The 27,956-nt window shown below is 42.0% G+C and overlaps 1 protein-coding gene and 1 long non-coding RNA gene across 2 annotated transcripts in view; one reads left to right on the forward strand and one right to left on the reverse strand.

Annotated features, from left to right (window-relative positions):
* The first annotated feature begins 5 nt into the window (after nucleotides 1–5).
* On the forward strand, nucleotides 6–19,322 carry LOC105091029 (uncharacterized). Its single transcript, XR_837330.3, has 3 exons — nucleotides 6–145; nucleotides 240–506; nucleotides 17,885–19,322. It is a non-coding gene; the product is annotated as an uncharacterized LOC105091029 (long non-coding RNA).
* NWD2 (NACHT and WD repeat domain containing 2) overlaps nucleotides 4,094–27,956 on the reverse strand; it is a 164,108-nt gene continuing 140,245 nt past the window's right edge. Inside the window, exons 4-7 of the mRNA XM_031436157.2 lie at nucleotides 17,864–18,067; nucleotides 15,652–15,796; nucleotides 13,561–14,150; nucleotides 4,094–10,095 (exon numbers count right to left, since the gene is read on the reverse strand). Coding sequence (XP_031292017.2) covers nucleotides 6,163–10,095; nucleotides 13,561–14,150; nucleotides 15,652–15,796; nucleotides 17,864–18,067 — 4,872 coding nt within the window. The 3' untranslated portion in view covers nucleotides 4,094–6,162. The remainder of the gene's footprint in view (nucleotides 10,096–13,560; nucleotides 14,151–15,651; nucleotides 15,797–17,863; nucleotides 18,068–27,956) is intronic.

Here is a 27,956-nt window from a genome sequence, read left to right on the forward strand (position 1 = left end):
CCGCGCCGGCCAGCGGCGCGCACCGAAGAGCACCCCGGGGCTCGGCCTCTACCGCCGACGCCCAGGCTGCGTGCCAGCCGCCCGCCCGCGCTGGGGAACTTTTTGCTGCCCACTTTTCCGTCGTGCTTTTCCTTGGATTCAGGACGTAAGTGGAGGAGATAAATAAGTGCTCTCCCTGGCAAAGAGATCTGCCCCCCACCCCTTATCCCTGTGAACTTGTGTTTCTGTTTCCTCCTCAGCTCTGGCCTTAGCCATTTACACCCATTGTGCGCACAGTTCGCCTGCCTTTATGGGCGGGATGATCTGGGGAAGAGCGCAGACGCCACCAGGTGAGAATTCCCAGGGACGTGGCACACGCTGCACCCCAAGACCACAGTGGGAGTTCAGCGAAGTCATGCTTCCCCGACCCACAACTTCCCTCTCTTCTCCGGGAGTGTTAGAACCTTGGCTGCCACACTGCGGCCACTCTCCTGAGCTCCACGCCCGTGCTTGTTGCAACACCTCAGGTGAGTGGTGAGCTGGTTGCTTTACTCTGAAACAGCACTCAAGGGTTGTAAATTCTTTGCACCTGTGCGCCCTAGTGCGTCAGTGTTGGGCTTGACAGGAAAATGTGTTAAGCAACGGCGCCACCTAGCTTGTCCTCTCCTCTCCCCTTCATCCATTCAGGGAGAGTCAGGATATAAAACAGGATGCTGGAGAAGCAACAGGGCAGGATACTATTGAAAGTGGACGTTCTGCCCTTAGTTCTTAATGCGTGCCAGTGATTCTGGCGCCATTTAACACGGCGACATTTGCCACGCTTTATGGAGGAAAACTCGGTTTTTGAATCTTCCCGCTTGTGCAGTAGCTGCATGCTTGAACATGATCGATTGATGAGGGACGTTATATGCCGTTTTACACCACTTTCTCATAAAACCCTCTGTCACAACAAAGGACCCTCCTGTCTAACTTCTAGTAATGTCCACAAGATACTGGTATGTTTATCAGTTAGGTTATTCTGACCAAAAAGACTGGTATTTATCTTGGGTTCTAAAGTGTAACTCCCAGACTAGCAGAATCAGCATCATCTGGAGGAATTTAGTAAAAATGCAGATTCTTGGGTTCTGCCCAGGACATACCTATGTAGAAACAGCTGGGGCAGAGAGGGTAAAATAATCTGCATTTTAACAAACAGTGCACGTTCTAGTGTGCGAACCACTGCCCTGAGCATGTTCAAGCAGCTGGCTAAGTTTCCCTCATCTACTAAAGGCTGGAGTTCTGTAAAGCCAGAGGTGTTGGTGTTACTGGTAACCTCAGATTACCAGTGTTACATAACTTGTCATGTTTTTCCTACACTGAAACTGAACCTTTTGATGGGTCTGTATGAAGTGTAATCTGTACTTCATGCAGGTTACGTGGAATGCCAAAGGGAGCTCGGAGGGGACCTCCATAAAAATACAGAAGAAAAACCTATGGTTTCTTTATGCATGTGGGGATGAAATGCCATGATTCACTTAGGTTTTTAGGTGTGTTTCGGTTTTCATTGGCATATGAATCATGGAAGACAGGAAAACTAATTTGTTTGAGTGGATTTTTCAGTATAGTTCTGAATTTGTCAATATGATTCTGTTGACTGAAATAAATGCACAGCCTAAAAGTTGAGAGTTATGTTTTATTTGGTGAACATTTCTGAGGACTCAAAACTCCATTCTGAAGAAGAGGTAAACTTTTAAAAAGGTTATAGTATTGGCTTACATTATAACCAAAAAAAGCACCGTATTAGGCATTTTAGACTTTTGAGAAAGAGATAACTGGTTGGATTCTTTATCCTTAGCTCAGATTTGTCCATTGTATGGATAGTCTACTTACAATTGCCCACGTGGGTGTCTTAACTTTTAAACTCTCTGGGTCCAACTTTATCATTTCCCTCATTTTCATCTCCTAACCTACTCATTTTACATTTGTAATTGTACTCTCTGCCTGATTTCATTTGGAACTGGAATTATCTGAGTGTCCCTTTTGTCACCCACCTCTATCAGTGAAGTCCTGAAGCCACTCCTCTTAGCAATTTCACTGCCACTGCCCTAAGGTGAAGTTCTTATACTTTCTTAACTGAATTGCTTTGCTAAAACTAACATTGTAAATCAACTACACTTCAATTAAAGAAACCAAATTAAAAATAAAGAAAGAAAAAGAAAAAAATTTCTTAGACTTTCTATCTCAGATCTTTGCAATAGTCTCTTTACTGGCCTCCCAGCTTCTTGTCTCTCCCATCTCTAGTCCATCTGACATAGTACTGCCCCAGTCATTCTAGAACACCATTCAACTAGACCACTCCCCTTCTCAAAAACTTTTTCACGATTCCCTCTTGGCTACCAAATGAAATTTAACATCTCCACATAGCATCTGAAGTCATCCAAATGTCCTTTGTCTCACCCTGTTTTTGCTCACATAGCTTCCTCCACCTGAGAAATGTCTCTGACATTCTGACAGCTAAATCCTGTTTATCCTTCAAGATTCTGCTCTGTCATCTCCTCTAGGCCATCCTTTTTGATTCCCAGTTAGAGTTATGCTCCTCTGCAGTATATCCTCAGCATCTATCTATCACTTTTATTAACAACTTTCTTTCTTTCTTTTTTTAAAATCACAGTCTGTCTTACCTCTAATTTAGTTGCCTCCTTTAGATGGTAGGATTCTGGAGGGCAGGGGGTGTGCATGGCTGACTTCTCATCCTAGGCATAGCATAATGCCTTGGACATAGCAAGCAGTGTTTGTTGTGCTCTTGCCCCTAGGAAAGCAGGTATTTTATTAAACAGCAGACTTCACGCATATGAAGTGCTTTTATGCAAATAAGAGTGATCCCTTCCTCTACATTTTCTCTGAGAACCGGAAGAAAAGAAAGTGTAGACTTCAACCTCAAGAATTTAGAGCAGAATCCAAGAAGGAATTCCCCAGCATGGGTAATGGGACTGTTTTCAAAGGAAGTACATTTTAAACAGAAGTCAGTCTCAGCCACGTGAAGATCAAACCCAACAGATAATTTCTTCAATTTTTTTAAAATCTGATTTTAAGTTTCTCTGAGGATGTTTCATGAAACTAGATACAAGATTTCACCTGGTTATTTCCTAGTTATCATCACTTAAGCTCTCCATTACTCCTTTGTTTAAAAAAAAATTTTTTTTGGTATGTGTGTGTGGGGAATTCTGAGATTCCAGAGGCAACAAGGGAAAAACGAAAGTGCATATGGGAAGCTTCCCCCTTGGCCCTGCTCTCTCACCTGGAGGCAGTTCATGAGTAGGACGGCCTCTGGGTGACTCTCCTTCCCACCTCTGCCCCAAGCCCCAGAGGGAAGCACACAGCCCTGGCACTCACACAGAGAGCTTGTGTCCTGTTTCCTGTTATAAGACTGTGATATCCTAGAAGGTATAACCTATTTTATCAGCCTCTGTATTCCTGGCAAAATGCATGACCAAGTAAATATTTGCTGAATGAATACTTCAGCTATTGCGGTTATACCTGAAAACCCTGGGAGTTTGCAAAGCCTTCCAGTGAGCTTTAGAGCCTTGCCTGGTCTCTAATCTGCAAGTTAGAAAATATCTTAAAGGTCATTATCAGTAAGTGCCTACTGGATGCTCAAAGCTTTATTTTTATGTGCTTTCAGAAGTTAACAAAAAAAGACATTGGTGGGTATTGAAATCCTGTCCATCTGTTCCTCTGTTTTTAGTTTCTTCATCTGTACATTTGGAATACAGTACCTATCTCATATGGCTGTTGTGAAGATTGCATGGCTTAATACATGCAAAGCTCCAAAAAAAATGCTTCGTGTACAGGAATAATTATTGTTATTTTTACTGAAGATCTCTTAACTACACCTGCCGAAGTTGGAGGAGAAAAACAAACACCATGCAAATCTAAGCTGTTTATCTTTTATTCATACAAACAATACATACACAAGACTGTACATTGTTTGAAGACTGCAATAATTTTCTAGTGTAACAACTCTGTAACAAAATTTAACTAAATGTAACATTTATGAAAATATAAATCTCTGATTGGGCAATTCTTCCCAACAATACAAAGTTTACATAAAAACATTCAATATGAGCTATCAGTTGCAAACAAGTTAGGAAAAAAATCATTCAAGTCACTTGTTAAACTCTATTGGCTGTTACACAGAACATTCACACACTACATTTAATCCACCTAGGCATTTAATTCTGAGAAATGTGTAGCATGGAGGTCCAACTGATAAGGACAAGAATAAGAATGTGTTGCCTCGAAGAGCTAAAAAAAGCACTGATTCATACAATCTACTCCAGGTGATCTGTACATGGGCTGAGCCTCCTCTGGGCTTCCACCTCCCCAGCTGGTAGCTAGGCCAGGAGGAACATACTGAAAAAGTCTTTCACCAACGAGTGGGGTGTTTATATCTGAATCACATCTCTGTATGCTTATGTGTCAAATTGCTTTCCAAAGTGAAATACAGTTGACTTGGATTCCCTATAGGTTAGATCACTTTGTTTCTTCCATTAGCATTAACAATTAAGATGTCATGCTCTTTTTTTCTCATGTTTCTCCCCAACATCCCTATGAGGGCAACAGCAGAAGCTATCACTACCTTTATTCTGCAGTTTACAAAAACAATACATTTGGGAGGTTAAGGATCTACCTACGGATAGTTGATGAGTTCAAGGTGGAGCTGGACTGAAAGCGAGTCAGTTCCTTGTTCATTATTCTGCCTACACAAGTCACCACTGGCCCTTTCAAATCAAACCAAACCAAACCAAACCATCACTACTGACACCCTTTGGAGAGTTATCCAGGGACATGCCATGAGAAGAATATGGAAGGAAGAAAATCACATTCCCCTTTTGGGATGTAATATTTTCTTCTAAATAGGTAAAGTAGCTTTTAAAAAACATCGAATACCATTTCACAGCTTCTGCTTTGAAACAGATAAGACTATGAAAGGCTCCGAAGAGTCCTTAGGCAGAAAGGGAGACAGATCAAGAAGGGTGCACACATAGAGTGAGTAGAAGTAAGACAGTAATTTCACACAGGGACAATAAGAGCCTTTGGACACCCTTAAGATCTGTGGAATATTTTAGCACAAAGACAGGCATATTCAGTTTGTCCCAGAGTATTTGGTCATCTATCTGCGTTTTACACAGGACAGAGGAGGAATGAGAGTAAGGCAGATGTCATCCGTATTCCATAGATGGCAAGTCAAGAAAGCTTTCCTTCTACTAAGATTTACTGCAGGGGCCTAGGAAATAATTTACGCTTCTGAACAACTGATTTCTATTGCACAGACTGTTGTTAGTACAATGACAGAAATGAACAGGTGTTTTGACTGAATCTGTAATGCCCTTTCCTGCAACTCTTCTTTACACCCAGCACAAATGGGCATTTCAAAAAGACATGAAAAGATTGTGGTTTCTTATTAAAAGTGTTCTTTTGCAGCCCAGGAAATAGGTTAAAAACCGGATGTTCTGTTATACAGAAACCCTTGCATGCAGTTGTCACAACTGTATTTGAAAGAAGACGGCTGCATGTTCAATAGCCCTGTGATAGTGGTAGGGAGCTCTTGTCCCAGTCCAGCCTGCGGCCTCGCCCTTCATGTCCTTTCTCTCAGGAAACTGGGGGCACACCTGGGCCATTTTGTTACGTTATTTTGCACCTTTAGACCTTCCCTCTGCAGACTGGATTTACACAGTTGTCAGGATTGTAAAATGTAAGGAGAGATTAAGGCTGTGTTTAGTGATCCACACAATCATTTGAAGTCAAGCAGCAATTTCACAATTTCGATCATTTCCTGTAGAGCTAACTCCAGTCCAAATGGTCCGTATATAGCTCGCTCCTCTCTCGTCTGCATAATGGGATGAGTTAAGCTGCTTCTTCCCACACAGTTAATTTTAAAACTACCCTCTAACTTCCAGGTGACATAGCCATGTAAATGTGATTTCTAGAAATTCTCTGTCAAGACTTTCTTCCTGGATGAGCTTTGACCAAAAAAAAAAAAAAAACCTAAACTCAATTTCACACATCTGTACATTTCATGAGCACATTAATAATTAATACTGGAACTCTAGCATCTTTCCTGTTTTTTAAGAATGAGTGGTTTATCATCTGGGATACAGAAGATTTTTTTTTCTTTATATATGTGAGCAGGAAAAACATTTGTCAGTTGTCAGGGGCATAGCTGTGGCCCCTAGATTCCAGGGCGGAGCACACCCGGTCGTAGCAAGAGTTGTGTTTCCTGGAAGGCGTGGCCTCGTTGGGCTCCGTGGAGTCACTCACTGTGATGGGACTGTCTCTTGCAAAGACCTCAGTAGACTCTCTCCACAGGCAATCCACAGACACTTTGAAACAGTAACGATGGCACTTCGGCCTGGATGCCTGCGTCGTGCTGTTGAAGATCTGTCTGCTGTTTGACGTGGCGATTTTAATTTTCAGCGCAGCATCCACGCGGTCCACCACGGTGTATATCCCTACGCTCCCGTCGTCAAAACCTACAATGATGTTCAGGTGCCTCTGGGAGAGGGCGAGAAAAGTTGGTGTTTTGTAAAGGGAACAAGCACCGATATTTTTGCCGTCGGCCAGTCTCATGACAATCAAACTGGATAGCGCACCGTTTTCATCCTCTTCCTCCCCGTTTCGGAAACAAATGTATACCAGGTAGCGACCGTCTCGAGACAGCCTCTGCCTCCAGATGACCCCAGAGGCGTGAACCACCCGTAATTTACCGCTGTGTAAGTCTAGCACGTTGATATTTTCGTCTCCCCTGGAAATAATGCCTAGCTTTCCATTCGGGGAGATTTCAAAATCCTCTAGATTTTTCAGGAAGTTGTTTGGCAGTTGCACACGGCGACAGATCACTTCTTCTGTCAGACTCCAGATATTCACCGTCTCGGCCGATGTGATAAACACGATGATGTCTGGACAGTCGGGGATCAATTTAAAATTCACAATGGTGGTGCCGTCTTCACAGCAGAATTTCTTGGTGATGCTTCCTGTCCAAAGGCTGACTGCCAGCACCTTGCTTTTGGTCATCCCCACCACGAAGGTGTTTGCAGAGGTTATAAAGGCATTCTGCAGAGTGGTCAGAATGTTGCACACCCTGTGGCCCGTGGCCAGTCTCCAAACCCTGGAGGCGTTTTCCTCACAGAGAGAGACCACGAACTGGTCATTGTGTGTAATTAGCAGCTGAGATATCCTCTGCCCGTTAATGCGGAAGAGGTTTTCCCCGCTGCTGGTGTGCCAGACGTACTGGCTGCTCTTGTCATCCGCTGTCACCATTACGTCTCCTGAGGACGTCAACACACAGTGTTCAACTATCCCTTCGTGCTTAAATACTGCTTCAAGGAACCCACTGCTGAAGTTCCATTTATGAACACAATCAGAGCCATCCAGGGAGTAAATGATTTCCCCCCTAGCAGGCAACACCAGACTTTGGATGGGTTTTCCAGTCTTATCTATGTTTGACATGGCTGTGATGATATCTATGTCCCAGATAGAAAGAACCCCACTGGTCGACAAAGAGAGCAGCATGTTGTGGTGACTTGATTTCACCAGCTTGACTATGGTTCCTGAGATCTCCTGTAAGCTCGCCATACATTGTCCCGTGTCCCGCCTCCAAAAAAACACGGCTGAGGTATTTTCCATGGTCGCGATGATGCAGTCCCCGTTCTTGGACAGCACGGCTGATATAAAGCGTTCGTTGTGTTTAGCTCTGAACTTTTCAGCCACTTTCCACATGCCAGTATCTAAGAGCTCAATGCTGAGGGCTTTACAGATCAGAACTGCACTCTGGTCCTCTGAAAGTTCAATGCTGACCACCTCACTATCTTCTCTTCGGCAGTCAAAGTCATCAGTCAGCTGGGGGTTGGAGATGTCCTCAGTGTTCCAAACAGAGAGGCTTCCCTCACTGTCTACCATTACCATTTCTTGAGCCGTGTCCAAGATAAGAAGGAACTTCACAAACCCACCCGAAAATTCAGATGTCACCGTACATAACTTTTCTCCACTCCCTAAATGAAATATGGTGGTGGTGTTCAGGTACTGTCCACAGAAGGCATAGGCGCCGTCCAGCGAGCACTGGACACAGGTCACTTCATACCAGCAGTGGAACTGGTAAAGGGGCCATCCGTAGAGCAGGTCGATGACAGTGACGTCTTTGCTGGCTTCGAGCCAGGCAAGGGCGTGTTTAACGGACAGTGTAAATCCATTGATGTAGGTGGAGCCGCTTCCATGTTTGGTCCCTTTGATTTCCACTTCAGACAGGAGGCAAGAATTTACATTATCATAAACCAACAAGGTGTTATTTGTTGTAGCCACAACAAGATACTTTTCGTCACTGGTGAGTTTCATGCCCAGGATGACAGACTGGGCTGTCGTGATTTGCCTGAGTAGTTGACGTGTTTCCACGTCCCACGTGCTGATGGAACCATTTTCTAAAGCCGTGAGGACTGTACTGGGGTTAGAGGTGGGCAGAATCTCGGTGACATGCAGGTGACTAGATGACAAGGGAAGACGCTCTGGGCTGTAGGTCACATCCATGGATGAATGTAATGGCACAATGGAGCAATATTTGGGGCCGTCTTTGTCACATTCTAAAAGAAGGTGTCTGAGTTTAGGCAGGGAACTTACGACAGGCAGCAGTCTTTGCTGAAGCTCGGCGGAAAGGGAGCCGGGGAACGCAACGACCTTGGTTTTGATGCTGCGGAGGGTGCTTGCCAGAAACTTCAGCTCCTTCTCCTGTGAGTAGTTGTAAGCCAGCTCGATGTCAGAGAGCACTTTGTCAAACTGGCCAATCTTGGTCATGGTGTAGAGCCAGCTGAAGTTCATGATGATGCCATAGAGCAAGTCGTCGGTCTTCCCGCACCTCGTCAGGTGGTACAGGAGCTCACACATTTTCCGATGGTTGACGAAAAAGATGTCGGGCTCCAACGGGTTACACTGGAAAACCCAGGGCTGGTCAGGGGCTTGCCTGTCGAAGGAAGCCTGCTCCATGAAGTGCTTCTCCTCCTCCAGCAGGCTTCTGCTCTCCAAGTCAAGGCAGCCATTCAAGTAGGAGTCTTCAAGGCAGAAAGCTTTTCTCCTGCCCCCTGACCAGACGCCCAGAAAGTAGTCTGCCAGGATGGTGTGCATTTCACGCAGGTCACCGCCGTCCTGCAGATACCGCTTCTGGGCTATGAGCTGCAGGTGTCTGTTGGCCCAGACCAGGAGGGTGACGTTCTTCACGTGTCTCTCAATTAAGTACCCACTGAGCCCCTCCTTGAGCCTGGCGATGTACAGATAGGGTACTCTCAGAGGATTGTTGGGCCTGGCACACTCACTGAGCTCGTTCATGACCGTGTTGTCGAGGGCCAGCACATCCTCCAGCTCCATTTCACTCAAACCCATTTTGGCCATGGTGATGTAACCAAGAGCCCGGCAGACTAGTTTCTGCCCACATTTCTTTTCCAAGGACCAAAAGAGCTGCTCTATGCTTTCATGGACGGTGACACAGAGCGAGGACTCATCGACGTCTCTGTGAGATCGCCAATGTCTCACCTCCCTGAAGGTCAGGTTCACAAACATGGGCAGCGTGCACTTGGAGAAGGCGTTGTTCACATAAATCTGCTGGCCCGACGTGACCTTCCTCTTGACCCGCAGCAGCTGGTGTTTGAGCACCTGGCTGCACATCTTCCTGTCCCGCGGAACCAGCTCGATGTAGTTGTCTTCTGCGTGGATAAGGCACCGTAGCTTCTGCAGGATCCCGTGTTTGTTGGGCAGCGTGGAGAGGACGATCCGGACAAAGCGGGGAAGGTGAGCTGGGAGCCACCAGAGCTTCCTGGCCTCGTCGCTGTCCGAGAGTTGCTCCAGGGCATCAAATATCACCACGAGAGGCCTCTGCAGCGAAGACTCATTCAGAAGGTTGATAAATAAGTCACGGAGGTCATGGATCTTCTTAGGGTAGCTCTGAACCAGGCACCGGTAGTTAACTGCCAACTGTTCACAAACACTTACAAGGAGAGTCCTGAGATCAGTACTCATGTCTGTGGTTCCTAGAAATCGCACGACTACGACTGGGTCCGATTCTGGTCCTGTGTCTTCATGTAGCCAGCCATAAGCCTAAAAAATAAAGGCCAAGTTTAGAATGGTGACAGAGAGTCACACGGTCACATGCAGCAACGCCTCCTGTCGGCACAGATCGGACTTCTGGTAACCCTGACCATGCAGAAAGTAGCCTAGAACCGGGAAATGGGAAAACCTGAGATGGTCGAAGAGCTGTTGCAAAGCTCATAGGTGAGACCCTCAGGGCCACTCTACTGAAGGCAATAGAGCGGTGATGACAGTACTAGTCAGTCATAAGGCAGCATTTAGCTGGTGTTCTAAAAGTCACAAAGCATTTCACAAACTGTAAATCTGAATATCTAATATGGTTAGTTTTTCATTACTGAATTTTCATTTCCTGGCACAGTTGTTGGCACATGGTAGGTGCTTAGTAAGTATTTATTTAATGAAAAGATTAAGTAATGATCTACACAGTATATCAATCAAATATGTCCCTTAATTGAGATCACATAAGGCCCTCTCTTTCCCATTCTCTCTCCCTCTCTTTCTCCCTTTTAATTGTAGAGTTAAAGAGAGAAAATATACGAAGAGGGGGCTGATAAGTTTAGTATCTTTCTGTCTGGAATTGCAAGGACAAAAAGGGATATGATCAAAGTATAAAACACTCCAAAACGTATTTTTAGGGAGACAACATCTTTCAGTAATGCTTGGAATTCACCAAGGATGCTCCTTAGGAAAGCACATGTTATTTAATACATTAGAAAGTTAGTTTATGAAACTTGGTTCCTTCAGAAATAGTTCAGGTTGAAGTTAGAATATGTTCAGAAAAGATTCAGGGATGTCAGTTTCAGAACGAGCTGTTAAGGAAAATAAGCAACTCGTGGTTGGTGATCAGCCCCAGCTTTTGCTGCTGACTTGGAGGACGGTAATACCCTGCCACTTTACAGCATCTTTTGCTGGCAAATCAGAAAGAGAACACAATTTGTCCCTACTTGGATGGCTTATGATGATTATTTGCATTGTCCTCCCTCCTCCCAATCACGTGTGGTGGGATGTGTGATGTCTATAAAGAATGGCCCTGCCATCATTAGTTCATGTCCAAGGAAATGTCGGCTGCATGGGAGATAACCTAGAGATGAACACGAGATGCCTGTCTCCATCCTCACACAGGACATGAGGTCACAAGAGGACAGGGTGTTGTTGGTGGAAGTGGCGGCAAGTAGAAGGAGATGGGGGCAGGGGGTAGAAGTTCCCCAGGAGAGAGGCAAGCAGAGCAGAGACAAGGGACCTAGAAATAGGCATGGCTCATATCCAGAACAGCAAGAACTCAGAAAGCCATTTTTCAAGTTGATTAACTGTCACCACGTTCTGCCCACAGGGATCGCTTCTGTGTACAGGCAGATCAGCACACGTCACGTGACTGCCTCCCGTGCTAGACACGTGGGGCTGCATCACATGCACACTGTCCTTCTACCTCCTCCACAAGGAAGAGGCCTCAGAGTGAGTGTGAAATCAACACATGGATGTCTTCTCATTTGATTTCAGTTCCCATGGGCTGCTTGTAACGTTACTATCTTGTTAACTTGGAAAAATTGTAAAGTTTGAGGATACACATACAAAGCAGTGTTCAAAGACAGACAGACACACACACGTACACGCACACGCACACGCACACGCACACACATACATTTATTTGATGCAGTGTGGCTCCTAGATGTAAGCCTGCCATTTCATCAGGTGTTCAGTTAAAGCGAGAGCTGCGTGTCCTAACACAAGAAGAAACCAGCACCTGGGCTTGGCAGATTAAGAAATGGTAAATGGACCTTCCTGAGGACTTTTTAAGAGTAAGTTTGATATATCTGGTTGTCACCTGTGACCTTGCTTTGGAACCTAATCACCACAAAAGGTGCAACACAACTGTCCCTGCTCTTGTCCTCAAGATAACCTACCCGAGACAGTGCAGCATGTGATGGATCATGAGAATGTTCACAGAGTTAAAGAAAGCTCTGTTCTTAAGAGAGTAACCACAGGAAGAACAATATAGAGATTCCAAGGTAACGTCAGGATAATATAAACTATCAGATTTGGACATCAAGTGTCCCAGGAGGTTAAAACAGGGACTAGTTTCATCCAGGTTAGACTGAGGTCCGAAGACAATAGATAGCACACTCCAGGGTGGAGCTCTGGGCCATCATGCACACCTTGAAAGGGAGTTGTGAAAACCAGTTTTGCTGCCTTTGGCTGACTACCCACCTCCAGTCTGAAAAGGAGATTCAAGAGGCCAAGAAAAAAGTGGGAGATGAGAATGCCGTGGGTCGTATCTATCACCACCACACTCCCAAAGGGGAGGGCTGAGAGATGCGCACCCCTCACTTCCAGCCTAGGGAAGGGGCTGCAATACACCACTTACGGGATGTCCCCTAGGGCTTGGGAGACATGGCCATATGTGTCTGGTGACATCTGAGAAATATGGAGGTTGAGTGACTGAGGCTGGCTAGCTGCTCCTATGGAGGAGTGATGAGAGAGCTGCTGTATGGAACTGAAGTTTCTCAGAGTCAAAAAATGCTGAGTGTTTGCCAGGTATCGGATGTGGGCCAATGGCTAACATGAGCTGACAATGATTTCTGTTGGTTTTGTTTTTCCCAGGTCCTGTCTAAGGGAGTTTGCTAGGTTGTGGAGAGGCTCTTGGCAGAGAGATACTAGAAATGTGTTTCTGGATGTATAGGAGCCACAGAGGTGACCGGCTGGAAGAACAGTGCAGTTGCCTGTATCTAGGGAACCACAGGTGAGAGATGTTCAGTGAGGACCAGAGAGGCAGGGAGTGTGGATGTGGGAGGGAAAGGACCTTTGGGAAACTATGAAAAGGGCTCAGAAGAAATGGGAGGAAGTTTTAAACACCTGCCAAGATGAGAGTACAGAGCCCAGGTCAGAAAAGTACTGGTCATTTAGGAGTGTCCTGCCACCCTACCTTTCCTACATCCCCTAAACCACAACCCTATAGGAGTCAGAAGTGTGGTCAGGGTTAGGAACGGGGGGAAGAAGGGCTGTGTGGTGAAAGAAAGGAGACGATGGCCATGTCTGTATTTCCCACTGGAGGTGCCTTGCGTGCGGTAGACTTCAGCTGGCAGGGGGGAGATGTAGACTGAAGTTTTCATTATCATCTTAGACGGGACGTACTCATTGCTGAACTGAGATGGATTTAGTGTCCAGAAGTGATTGTCTTTGCTCAGAGGGAAGAGAAGAGTTGTGAGATCTGCCCTAGTTTCCATCCAAATGAGAACTAGCCCCACGACACGAGTGTGAACAGCGAGAGACAAAATAAAGCTGTTCTATAATGGCACCCCGTGAGTCCTATTCTTTCAGCATAACTGTTAGCCCAGCAAAAGAGAAATGCTGAAATATCCATTCCCAGAAGACCAGTTCAGATAGTAAGCTCAGAAAATGGAAGTGAATTTGACCAACTGATCTTTTCCCCAAAGTAAAAGTTTTTACAGAAACACTCATAAAAGGATAGGCTTTTACCTTCTTTGCTACTTCAGCGAGCAGAAGGGTCTTCCCCGTGCATGGTCCACCATATATAATAAGAGGGTTGATGTGCCCGGTTTTGCTTGGAAGAATGTATTTATGCACTATGTTTAGAGATTCACATTTGTACTCATAGAAGGAGGCGTATGTTTTACATAATGATGAATGCTGAAGGATTTCGTCGTAGAGCGTATCAGTTTCCGTGTCAAAGTTCTGTTGCACTGTTGCCTGAATTATGTCAATCATGTCCTCATAAAATTGTTTACCGAGTCCTTCTATGTAATGATTTTCTATTTCTTGGGAGTAGCCTAGTTTCATGTCACAATGAGTAACAGATGTGTACACTCTCAGATTTGATGATGCAACGATGGTAGGAATAAATTCATCCCTGAGTTTTACCAGCTTCTCTTGGGCTTCTGGGTCCCGAATAATCCTTGGTTCTGCTCCGGTTATATCCATGTATTTTCCCATCTCTGGGATTTTCACGAAACGCTCAATGTTAGCAATTTTCCTAATGTAGCAAACACACTTCTTTAGAAATGCTGGAGTTTGCTTTCCTAGAGCAAAGTCAAACTCGTCTTCTATGGCTGGAAGAAAATATGACAAGGAGTTTATTGCCTAGAACAAAGAAGCAAGGCACCTCCACTCCTGGGACGTAACTCTCAAGTCACCAGTGGTAGTTTATTTTGCTTATAGTGTATAGCAGAGTCATCTATAAAATAATCTCTTAATTCCTTAATTTCCTATTTGTCTTTTCCTAAACAGCCTGGAACTCAGACAAGGGGTTTAAATAAAATTGTTTAATTTCCTCCCCAACCCAAGAGAGAGGTTGAACATAAGCACAAGAAAGAAAGGAAACCAAGTTTATAGTTGATTCTTTTAAGTTCCTGCTTAGCTTCACTCTCAGACTTCAGGGGTTCTAAGAGTGAAGAGCAGGAACAAACCGGGGCCAGGAAAGAATGAGGAAGAGGCCAAATGATGTATCTAGTTTGCTTCTTCCTTGTTCAGCCTCTTCTTTACAATGTGGGTTCACCATTTTGTTTCAGATACATTGCACCCCAGAGAGAGATGTGTAAATAAAAGCGTGTTCAAAATATAGCCATGTGCTGATTATATTTATCCATTATCCATGTCACTGTTAAATCCCATTATACCCATCAGAGTAGGTTCTGAAAAATGACTTAGTGTGTAACTTTATTTCTTCTAAGAAACCACATTGGGTCTTACAATACCTATGCTCACATAAAAGTAAATATACATTCTAAATCATCTGAGATCCCATAAGAACATTTAAAATTGGATCAGTAGTAATAACATCACTTACTTGTGATTTTAGGGAAGAAAAATAAAAATAAAACAATTAAATCAATGGAAATGAATTTTAAGGCAAGGAGTCTTTTCAAACTGGCTGCCTCCCCTCCTGCGTTCCTTCATCCAGTTGGTCTTAGATGAGCATCTACTATGTGCCAGGCACTCTGCTAGTTGCTTAGGATACAGTGGAGAGAAAACAGGATGCTGAGAGAAAAAGCCATTAGGAAGCTGACAGTCTAGTGGAGGATGGAAGACATGAATCATGGAGTCCCACAGATAAGTGTATTGTGATTGTTTTTAGACCCATGAAATGATATTGTTCATTTATTTTATTACTTGCCTATCATTTATTTCCTCCCACTAAAAAAAACAATTAGTTCCAAGGGAGTAGAGACCTTGCTTTCTTGGTCATTGTTGTAGCCTCAGTGCCTGACACACAGGGTGCCCTCAATAAATGTTTGCTGAGTGAGCGACTGAGTGAATGAATGAATGAACAGCTCAACTGAGAAACAGTGGCAGAGTCTGGTCTATTATATCCAGCCTCCTCTGACTTCTTTTAAAGTCCCATTTTCTGGAGATGTCGTCAAGTTAAGTGAAGGCTTACCTTTGAGTTAAAACCAAAGAACACTTGTCTCTCCAGGAGATGGAACCATTTTAGAAAAATTAAGTTTCACCAGGCAGTAAATGCAATTAAATTTGCAGAACCATAAAAGGGAAGGAGTGAATGCCTCTATTATTGAGCTATTCCTTAGTTTACTGAGGTTGTGTAAAAATTACCTGAGAACAGATATCTCTTGGCTTGGCTGTGTTTCATTTTCCCCTTTTCATGCAACAGTTTTACAGCAGCCTTAAATATCTTCTTGATCTCATCTGATATCTCTTGCCAGGTCTTCTCATTCTCAGCATTGCCAGAGGGCTGCATCTATGGAAACATAAAAGTGAGAGATTAGTCTTAAAATCATCAAAGGAAACCCAATACTTAAAAGCAAGAGAACTGTTGTTATTTGAAGATCTACTATGTGCCTTAGTCTGACAGGCACTTAACAGACAGTATCTCATTTCCTCTCCTTAATCCCCTGAAAGTGATGTGAACTCGCCCAAGTGACACAACAATGTGAATCCAGACAGGATTTATTTGTGGGGCTTTCTTAATATAACATGTGTTTCCCTCTTGAGTTTTGATACAAAATCATCCCTTCAATATCCTCTTTAGAGAAGACACAGTTAAAGGGGAGGTGCTCATATGTTACTATTTAATTGTCTTAAGTTGTTTCTTCCTCATTTATTTTTATGATCTTCTAGGAAATAAAACAGGAGGAGTGCCAACCAAGAAAGTAACATTTATAGAGTATTGCTGATGATGATCTTCAAACATTCATTTACTTGGCAACAGTTTATGCTGAAATATCATGTGGGGTTTAGAAAATAACTTAAATTTCCCTAGAGGATCAGGGAATCAAATGAAGAAGGAACAACGAAAGCCAATTAAATAGACGTATACGTGCAAGTGCCCTCAAACCACTGTGTGAAACTGGTTTCTTGAGGTATCATGTTTTTTGACATCTACATTTATCAGCTACTGCCTTCACTCCTGGCATACTTAACTGGGGATGGTTTGGGGCTTACCTCAATATTCTTCTCCATATTCTAGCAGAAAGAAGTAGGTGAAATTAACTTTAACAACATTTTATTTTAACCCAGCATATCCAAAATGTCATCATATTGCATATCATTAACAAGTAATTAATGTAAGATTATTAGTGGAAAAGAATAACTAAATTGTCTGAAATTTTTTAAAAAAAATTACTTTGAAAAATATATGTGAGGAGGAAGAAGAAAAATTGAGAAATCTGGTATGATTTCATTTTGCATGGAGAACATGCTTTATGTTAAATATCAGAATGACAAATACACAGGGTTCTTGAATGAAGAGCTGTTGCTAACCCAGGGCTCTCCCCATCTCGGAGCTGCCTGGGTGCTGAATGTATCAGGGATATTCTGTTTAGAAGAGGAATTGGATATCTATGCCTTCTTTTCTGTCTCTGTAAAAAGGCTCTGCAATGAATAAGCCCACCCATTTTCTCTACCTCCTCCATTCAGTTTCTGAGGACACGTAATTGATACATCTGGGAACAAAGATGGAGAAAAGTCAATGATAATGTTTTCATCATACTCATGCATGACTCAACCACACTCCAAGATTCTACATAAGACACAAGAATATAAATTAACAATGTATGAAATGTTAAAGGAAAATACTGAATTAAAAAAAGAGAGAGACTATAAAAGTGGCTAAGCAGATTTTTAAAAGATCACCTCCCCCCCAAAAAACCCTTTCACAAATTAAAAATATAATCGTTGAACTTGAAAACTCAATGCATGAACAGAGTGGACACAGCTGAAAAAGAAAATTGGTGGACTGGAAAAAAGGTCTAAAGTAATTTTCTGGACAGCAGCACAGAAAGATAAGGAAATTGATAATGTAAAAGATAGTTAAGAGACATGGAGGAGGACTGAGGCAGTCTAATGTACATCTAATTAAAGAGCAAAAAGGAAAGACGGAAGGAATAGAGGAGAGATGTTATTTGATGAGATGATGGTTGAGAATTTCCCAGAACTGATAGACTACATGAATTTGCAAATATAGGAAGCACAACATATACCACACAGCATATGTACGTAGACACATAATAGCAAAATGAGAAAAATATTTTCAGATAAACAGAATTTATCGCTAGTCGACCTTCATTAATGGAACCTTCAAAAGGTATACTTCAGGAAGGAGGAAATGACCCCAGAAGGAAAATCTGAGATGCCAAAAAAGAAAGATGGGTCAAAAATTGGAAGATTTCTTAGCTTTGGATTTAGTTGTTAAAAAGAAATAATGTTCTGTCTACTGTGACTTTTCTGTGGAGGAAACCACCCCTGGATGGCATAAACTGTTTAAAGTTGTGGAGAGAGACACAGTTTGGAGAGAAAGTTAACGTACTGCATTTTTATTGCTTTTCAGCATTTCCGATTTGGGTCTGAGGTAATAAGCTGCAGGCACCGAGTTCTCATCTCGACAGTACCACTCTTCCAGTAACTTGGTTTCCAGCTTCGCCTCTATGGCAGCATCCAAAATCATCTCAAACTCTGAGGCTTCAACTTCTCCAGGGATTCGGATGTTCCCATATTTTTCACCTAACAGTCCCTGTGTATCAACAAGAAATTTCAGTTTAGTGTATCACCAAGAAAGTTCATTTCAGTACTCACATCATATGGCCACTCAATAAATATTAACAGATAGATAACAAGATACATTGTTCCATCAATTGCCTCTTTTAATCATAGTGGATACTTTTTTCCCATGGATTATTTCATAAGTAAAATTAGACCATTTATACTGCATTTATAATTTATAATTATAAATTATAATAAATTTACATACTAAGAATTGAGATTGCAAATCATATCAGACAAACCCCAAATACAAAATTTTGTAGCGAAGTTGTTTTCACAGAGTTTATATACTATAACAAAAATTGTCTATTTTGAGATTTTTTTTGTTTGTTCTTGACAAAGAAAGATGATGTGCTGGACTCTTTGAAATATCAAACACGGATACTCGCAAGCAAAAGAATTGCTTTATAAAGAGTTTACAGTATGATTCTAAGCCCCAGATTTACACAGCTACAAATGAAAGAAGTATGAAATCATGGAATGTTATGTGACTATAAATCCACTGGTAACTGGAAAAAATTCAAAATATAAACAAGATATCATTTTCTCCCTGTTGAACTGGCGAAGGAAAACACGTGCTCAGTGTCGTGTAAGAAAACACCTCTGTAGTGCTGATAAGTGTGTAAACTGATCCAATGTTTTTTTGAAGGGTATTCTGGCAATATGTATTCAAAGCTTTAAAATACATGAGTTTTGACTTCGCCATTTTTCTTCTGGGAATCTGTCTTTAGAAAATAATTAAAGATATACAGAAAGACTTAACAGCATATTTATTCTGAACCTGTTTTACCAGGAAAGAGTTAAACCTATGTGTCCAGCAAATGGGAACATTTAAATACATATAAATATATTTTGGTACCTCTATTCAAAGGATGTACCAAATTATGTTCTACAACTGTATTGATGTAGAAAGATGTTTATAATATATTATTAAGTGAAAAGGTTAAGTTACAAAAGATGTATAAGATGAATCCAATGTTGTATATACATTTTATATATATATGAGAAAGATATATGTATATGTGTAGACATAAACATAACATATACACATAGAGATTTTATAAAAATACACAGCAGGGTTACTAATGGCTATCTTTCAGTGGATGGTTTTAAATTTACTTTGGTTTTATGAATTCATTGCTTTTTTATTAAAACAATTTTTTTTCAATACATGTGTATTATTTTGCAGTGAGAAAAACAACAGGTATTAAAAAATTTTAAACCTAGTGCTGCTGTCTGTACTTCTTTGTGGAACAACACTTTCAAGTCTCCTCTAAGTGTTTGCTTACACCTATGGTTCTCAAAGTGTGGTCCTCAGAGCAGGAGCATCCTCATCACCCGGGAACTTGTTAGGCCTGCAAGTCCTATGGGCCCATCCCAGACGTTCTGAGTCAGAAACTCTGGGCATAGAGCTGAGCAATCTATGTTTTAGCAAGCCCTCCAGGTTCCTGAGCTGCTGGCTTAAGCTGACAAAAAAATTAGCTTATAGAGCACCTGGTATTTCAATTAATCTTCAACGCCTTATCTAGTAAAAATAAGGAAGGAACAGAAAGAACTCTAGCACAGATCTATCCTGTCCAAGGCAAGTTTGTCTGCTTTGCAGTCTCCACGGGAGAATTTCTGTTTAATTGGTGGGCGTCCTCATCCTTTCCTCCTGTTGACTAGCACCGTTGCCATAAACTTCCAGCCTGGTCTATCCATTGGAAGGTGAACTGTGGTTTGGCTTCCTCACAGGCACTTGTTTCTACCTCTGCAACCCCAGCATTCTTTTCATCTCATGCTGGCAGGTGGGAAAATAAAAGTTCTTGGTAGACATATTTCTAAAATTCATGACCTAAACTCCACTACCCCATGAGGGCAGAGGGCAGAGCTTTTTACTCCTAGCACATAGAAAATATATATTTTTTTAAAAAACCCAATATTTGTTAAATAAATGAATAGACCAAGACAGAGAAAGAAATCCTTTCTTTGTTTGAAATGTCTGCTTGTGTTCAAAGATAATATTTCAGCTCTCAGCAGGTAAAGTAACAATTTGGGAAAGTACCAATTTTGTCAGCAACCTTCACTTGAGCCCATAGTCTCTTAGCAGGTACTGTCTAAACACATCCCTGGTTGGGCCAGGCCCCCTCTGTCTCCTTGGGACATAATTCATCTCATTCAGCTGCTTACTGAAGGTGACTGTGGCTAACTGAACTCACTGTTCCAGGCTCAGGTCTCCTCAGTACTAGCCTCAGAGACCAGGCAGGAAGGAGATACACCTGTTTGTTCTCTTGGGCTGCATAAGTCACTTTGGAAGGGGCTTGAATGAAGGGACTCCACGTCATTGGTCTCCATTATTTCAGCAAAGTAAACAAGGGTTTATGGAGGACTCTTCGAGATAAGGATGTTCTAACTCAAACCCAGTGTATCAGCCTAAAAGCAATTATAAGCACTTTTATTTTAATCTGCATTTGTTCTGGGCTATTCTTGCCAACAGGCTCAGTGCAACAAAAATAATATTATTTTGAATTGTTTTCCCCTAACAATTTCTATTCTAAAATCTCTTATGTTAAACTTCGATAACGAGCAGGCACGACCTCTCACTCTACCACAGACACAAAGGGAGATGATCTATTTAAGGGTAGCGAGCCTGGTGAGTATCCTACTCCTCTTGGTTAATTCTGGATAAGGGTAGTCAGCATCCTTAGTCAGGCTCTGTCATGATGAGTGAGGTTTTAGTGCTGGGAAGAGTCATCCAGCAAACCCACCTGGGCAAGGAAGGGAGTAAGACGATTTCTAAGAGGTAGAATTAGGACTTTTGAGAGGAATCCAAAAAGACAAATAGTGGAGTTTGGCCATTGGATGGAAGACTTGGTGAACAGGCAGGATATTAAATATGGGATTTAGTAATTGACAATTCTTCATCCAGCAGCCAACAAAGCCCAGGAATATGATGGACCCAGCAACCAAGATCCAGGGCAAGACCAGCTGGATTTTGAGCATGAAGGGGGAAAGAAGACAAAACAGTGACTAGTGAAACAAGACCACGTCCCAGGGAAGGACCAGCATCACAGTATTAGCAATTTATTGTTGATTCTCCATCACCACTCTGCTCTAAATAAGGCTGGTCTCAGAGTCTCGGGTGGGCTCAAATCTATGGGACAGTTTCTGAAATGTGCTCCATGAGGCACCTGGATCACCCACGGTGTTTGTTAAAACATAGGTCTCAGACCTGAGGACCACTGTGCTTGGGGAGCCCAGGAATCTGGAATTAAAAATGCAGACAAATGAGTCTAGAATTTGAGGACCACTTGATAGGGGCAATGCATTTGTGGTCTCATGAAGAATGGTTAGCAAGCACTGAAGAGGCAGGGCAGGGAACATGGCAGTTCATTACAAAAATCGAAGGCTATTTAGAAATAATTATTTGAGTTGAACAGCTGGCACCAAATACTATAATTATTTGATCAATATAGTAAGGCAAAATGTTCCTTAGAGATAACTAAAGAAGAAAAAAATTCCTCATGCAATTCAAAAAACAAATTATATCGAGCGCTTACTATATATAAAGAGACAATGTAGAGCTTCAGAAAAGTGAAAATGTGAGCCAGGCTTAAAGTTACGTATTGGATTGTTCTCCCCAAGCCTTTTCCTTCTCTCTATTGATTCTTCCTTCGGGTGGAATGTTCATAAATCATGAAGCAGTTACCTTTCAGGAGTCCAAAATAGAATTCTGCCTTAGTCTTGTCTCACTATTTGAGAAATAGCAAGAAGAGAATCAGCTAAAGAGAAGTTTGCTACCGTATTTTTCAGGAAGACCTTTTGGGGTTCTATGTGGTTATAATTATAAGGTGACACAAAAGCATGCCTATATGTAACAGGGCTGGCAATAGTCAACTTAGAGGAAGATTAAGTCCAGCTCAATTGCAAAGTTCAGCTCCTGTGGTCAGTGGCTCAGAGCAGGAGTAGAGATGCAGGACCAAGTCTGAGAGGTTAGCGGTTAAAGTGGAGGTGGCAAGATAAAAGGTTTCCTAATCAGACTGTTCCTTAGCCCTGTAGCCATGGGGAGTGTATGTGAATGACCCTGGGGCAGCTTCAGAAACCATGTGCAAAGAGCATCCTTTTCTGTTCACTGTCAGTAAAATATTCATTCCCATAACTGAAGAAGAATCAGATGTTCCACATCCTTCTGACACCCATATTCAAAAAGCTCATTTTATGTTTGGTTAAACCAACTCTGCCAGTTTTTTGGAGAACTTTGGTGGAGAGTTGAGGAACTATATTCAGTTTTGCATTGGTCCATGTTTATTAGTTATATACCATTGGTCAGTCTGTATGTGTGACCCTGTATGGAAGAAATGCATGTGTCTGAAATAATTTTCAACTTTTCATTGAATTGTTTAAACATTATCAATACATATATGAACATAAACATATGGAATGTCTCCTGTCCATAGAAATCCGTAATCACCTCTCCCACCCACCTCATCAAATGTGAAAACATTTAAATTGGCCCATTCTGCAACACTAAAAATACATAACATTAGTTAGGCAGGAAGCCACAACCCTACTGAGTGCTCAAATACAATCTGGGAGTTAAATCCAAATGATTGAAAAGTCTAAGAAGATTTTCTAATGTTTTAACTGTAGTTTTTATGTATAAAATTCTAGTATAAGAAATATTTCCAGATGCTTTGGAACCAGATTGAGGCGGCGTTTGCACAACATAGTGAATGTACTGATGCCACGGAATTGTTCACTTTAAACTGGTTAATTTTTATGTTATGTGAATTTCACTTCAATTTTAAAAAAGGAAATACTTTCTGAACTATTGATTTCCTTATAACTGAGAACTTAAATGTAAAATGATTCTCTACTCTATCATCCATTCCTTCTTTATATGCTGATATCGATACATCCAAGCCACTGCTTTCAAAGGCTTAGAGACAACATTTTCTTTCCCCTCAATTGATTTTTCTTTTCCTTTGCACAAGCACTGATTCTTCCCCCTGCCCTCCACCCGACTGCCCCTAGCCCTTCATGTGCAGTTAGTTCTGCCTGGGCTTACAGTTGAAAATCTTTGGGGTCTGCGTCTGATGGTATGCAGTTTTTATTGCAGCAAACAGAACAGAGGGACTGACATATTCTTGATGGTGTTGGTGAGCTCTGTATGTCTCTGCCTTTATTCTGCTGTGGGATGTCACAGGTTTGAGCAGTCTTTTGGAGTTATGGATGCTATCGCTTGTAGACAGGTGGGCAGGAGCTCCATGGGCTGCTGCTTCTGAGGCACCACTCATGGGGAGCAGCTGGAAGGGAAAGGAGAGATTTCTCCTCCCATTGGTGCTATCACAAGCCGAAGCACCAACTTTGTAAATGCCCTGTTCCCTCCGATCCAGTCACTAGCACAAGGCAGGTGGGACCATTCCTTTCTTCCTATGTTTCCCTTTTATTTATTAAAATAAAATCCATACTCACATATACAGCACTCCCTCGTAGGTGATCTCATTTAACGTTCATGATTCTGTGAAGTGGGGAGAGGCAGAAAAAGACACCAGAGCTCACAGACCTCAACTGGCTTGCCCAAGACCACTTCTCTAAGGAGACATGGAGATACTAGCACTTGAAAATGGGGCTTTCAATGGCCTCATTCTTTCTACTTCATCTAGTTGGTGTGCTGTGCCCCCTCCTGCGAGTGCTTGCAGATGGCTTCTTTGCTGGTGATGGTTCTTCCAGCCAGTGCCCATGGCTGTGTCACCATGCACTGCACACCTCCAGGGGGCACTATGCACAAGGATTGCAGGATGTTCAATGCCAGGACCCTGGTTGTTGGCATTGTTTTTATCTGGCATTGGGTGGAGAGACAAAGATGGTTGTGGTGTATTCCCTGGAGCTCACAGCCAACCTGTAGAGGCAGTGCTCTGGTGTAGAGTGGGACCAACTAAACCATCCCAAGACTCAGGTGAACCTGCTTCACACACTGAACGTTATTTTCTCAATGTTTTTCCAAAGTCGAGAAACACCTTCACAACTGACTTTCACATTTTTTCAATATAAGCACAATATAAGGGACTTTATTTAGAGGTGGATTGCAATGTAATTACTCAAACTTTAAGTTTAATGTGTCACAAGAAGCAAAAGTAAATGAAGAAAGGGGATGTGATGGTCACTTTTACGTGTCAACTTGACTAAACCATGGGTGCCCAGGTACTTGGCTAAACATTATTTCTGGGTGTGTCTGTGAGGACAGTTCTGGATGAGACTGGCATTTGAATCAGCAGACCAAGTACAGCAGATTGCCTTCTCCAATGTGGGTGGACATCATCCAATTCACTGAGGGCCTGAATAGAACAAAAAAGTGGAGGAAGGGGAAAAGACACTCTCTTGCCTGACTGTGTGAGCTGGGACCTTGGTCTCATCCTGCACTTGGACTAGGACTTACACCACTGGCACTACTAGGTCTCAGGCCTTTGGCCTCAGGCTGGAACTGCACTGCTGGCTTCCCTGGGTCTCTAGCTTAAAGAGGGCACGTCGTGGGACTTCTTGGTCTCCATGATCATATGAGATAATTCTTAAAATAAATCATAAATACATACATAAATACATCCTTTATATATAATCTCCTATTGGTTCTGTTTCTCTGGAGAACTATAGCTAATACAGGTGATGAATTGGGAAATAAGAATAACAAATAACTAAAGGATTATTTGTTAGAACTACATACTGTCCATACTAAAGATGATCTACATAAGAGCTTTAAAAAGGCATATGTTTGGCTCCAGCAAATGTAAGGGTAATATTTTCAGAAAACTGTTTAACTCTTAGTCATTAGAGACCTGTCTTGCGTACATGGTTGCCAAGATTGGATGTTAGCAGATATACTTAGCACATAAATTTTAGCGTTTTTCATGTCAAAGCAATTATCCAGGTGCCCATGATGGATTTGACAGTATGTAATGACTGCTCTGTCTATGAGCAAAAAATATCCACTCTCACAATTGGTACATAGTGAGCCTGTGCTTCACATGCTACAGACATGAGTTTCTGTAATAGGGTCTGTAGACAAAGAGATCTATTAATGCATACAAATAATCCACAGATAAATTTTAAAAATATTTTGAGGTTGGAAAAAGGCAAAATGTTAGAAGTGACCTCAACCTCTCTGAGCCTCAGCTTTTGCATCTGCAAATGGAGATAATATTTTATCCTTCTATACTTACCTGGTCACTCATCTACTCTGGTTTCTTGTGAGAGTCAGTTACTCTAGGTGGAAGCACTCTGAAATGCAAGCACTTGGCAATAAATAAGGCACCACTACTTTCCCTAAACACAGTTACAGAGAGACATACCTCCTCAGCGCACTCAAACCTGCACACATGTGATAGAAATGAACACTGAGAAGTCCAGCTGGGTAGACAGAGACGGGAAAGAAACATCTCTTGATTGAAGAAAGAGAAACAAGATAGAAAGGAAGAAAACAAGGGGTAGATAGTTGTTTACAGGTGGTAGGAAGGTGAGAAAATACATGATCAGGGAAGAACAAACTCCTCCACTCTCCAGGGGTGGAGAAAAAGAGGCTTAAAAGAATTAACCTGGGTTAACCTAGTTGGCTGGCACAAAGGCAACAGATGTGTGGAGTTAACCTTTAGAGAGAACACAGGCTTCACGGGGAGCTGACAACCCACACATAAAATAGAAAATTTTTAAATGAAGCAATGTGTATTGTTATTGGTGTGTTAATCACCAGGTTTGTAAGAATTGAGTTATTGAAATTCAACTCTTCTGAAAAAGAAGAACCGTGTGACTATGAACTACATGTGTCCCCTCCAGATTCATATGTAGATGATCTAACCCACCAGTGAATGAGATGGGACCTTTAAGGAGGTGGTTAAGGTTAAATGAGATTATAAGGGTGGAGCCAATCCCACAGAACTGGTGCCCTCATAAGAGGAGGAAGTGATGTCAGAGGTCCTTTTGCCAAATGAGGATACGGAGAGAAGGCAGCTGTCTTCAAGAAGAGAATCCTCACCAGAGCCTGACCCTGCTGGCACCTTGATCTCGGACTTCCGAACTCCGGAACTGTGAGAAAACAGATTTCTGTTGTTTAAGCCACCCATTCTATGGTATTTTGTTATGGCAGCCTGAGCTGACTAAAACAAGCATAAAGATGAACAAAATGAAGTAGTTTTTGTTGACGTAATTAGCTGGTGTCTTTGGCAATTCATCATAAAATGTATTGAGGGGGTAAAGTCATAGATGAAGTGACTTGCCAATTTCATTTCCTATACAACAGAGTTACTAAGTTAATGCTCTGATCTAGTTTCTTTGAGAATCTCAGTGCATATAAAATTATAATTTTACTTTTTTCTTAAAAATGTTATTTATGATTTAACTATGGTTATTAAATTTACATACTGAAGCCCACCATGGAACTTAACTGATATCAATAATAATTACTTATATCAATGGCAATTCTGCGATTTCTTACTTACGGCAATGTGCTTTTCTCTGCAACAAAGTTTTATTACCTGGAAAATGAACACAACTATTATTCTGTGAAAGAATTTCAATCTAAAATGGAACCAGAGGATATAAAGTGAAAAATCTCACACACATGCCCTTAGGAAAACAAAATGTAAGGAGTGAAAGACTGATTTCCTGTAAAAGCCTGATTTTACAGAAAATTGCTAATATTGGAATTTTCCTGAATGATAGGGAATTGGTCAGGGATTACCTTGTATCAGCCTTGGGAAATTAGGCTTAGGGTTTTCCGAGGCAGGAACAAGAAATGACCCAGGTTGGGTTGGTCTCACGAAATAAGCTGAATTGAGCTTTGTTTGCATGACTGGACTGGTTTTGTCTGCTTGGGGAATTTTCAAAGCTGGTCTTTGTTTGTTTCTTGGCTTTAACAGACTCTCACTCAACTCTCCCCTCTTTACATTCCCTGCCCATAAAGACAGCCTCCCTCAGACCCTCAGTGGACTCACCTGTAGCTTGCTACGGTCTGTGTGTCCCAAATTGCACATTCCTGAATAAACTCACCTTCTTTTTTTTTTTTTTTTTTTTTTTTTTTTACAATTTCAAGCTTGCCTTATTTTACCCTTTTATCTAAGTTGAGCATTCAGTAGAAACATCAGAGCAAATGAGGCAACCAAAAGGGTAAAAAGGATTGGGTAATAGAACTGAAGGGAATGGAACCATTCTGGAGCTTATAGTTAATTTACATCATTTCAAAGCACAGATTACAACTCTAACCCTGAACAGTTGCCTTATAAAACTGAGAACTGAGAAATGTGGAAGGATTACTGAAATTTTAAAATGCTAGAGAAAAAATTCATCACGAAAGTAAATACAAAACAGCAGGGGTGGTTGATGTTTTGCTTGTTTGTTCTTTAAGGGGGGGGGGGCAGTTTTGGACATACTAGAAGTGAGATGCTGTTATTTAAGTGGTGCTGCCCTTGAAGCAGTTAGAAACGTGGATCTGTAAGTCAAAAGAGTAATCTGGCTGGAAAAGCAGTCCTGGAAAACAGCATGCTTTCATTCAACAAATATTTATTAAGCACCTGACTTGCAGGGTAGCCAACCACTTTGGTTTGCTCAGGGCTGTCCCAGTTTGAGCACTGAAAGTTCCAGGAGCTCCCTCATTCCCAGGCAAGACAGGACAGTTGGTGACACTAACAAGACAGTCATGGTTCCTACTTTTTCTGAGCTTGCATTCTGGGAGAGCAGCCGGATATCTGTATGGATTAGATAGTTCAAAGAGGAATTACAGAGTGGAAAGAGAATAGGGCTGAGGATAACCAATCTTTATGTGGGCACAGAAGCAGGAGGAGAAAGATTTGAATGGTGTCATAGAAGTCCAGAGAGGAAAGAGTGATAATATT

Source organism: Camelus dromedarius, chromosome 1 (genome assembly GCF_036321535.1).
Source record: "Camelus dromedarius isolate mCamDro1 chromosome 1, mCamDro1.pat, whole genome shotgun sequence".
Classification (NCBI taxonomy): domain Eukaryota; kingdom Metazoa; phylum Chordata; class Mammalia; order Artiodactyla; family Camelidae; genus Camelus; species Camelus dromedarius.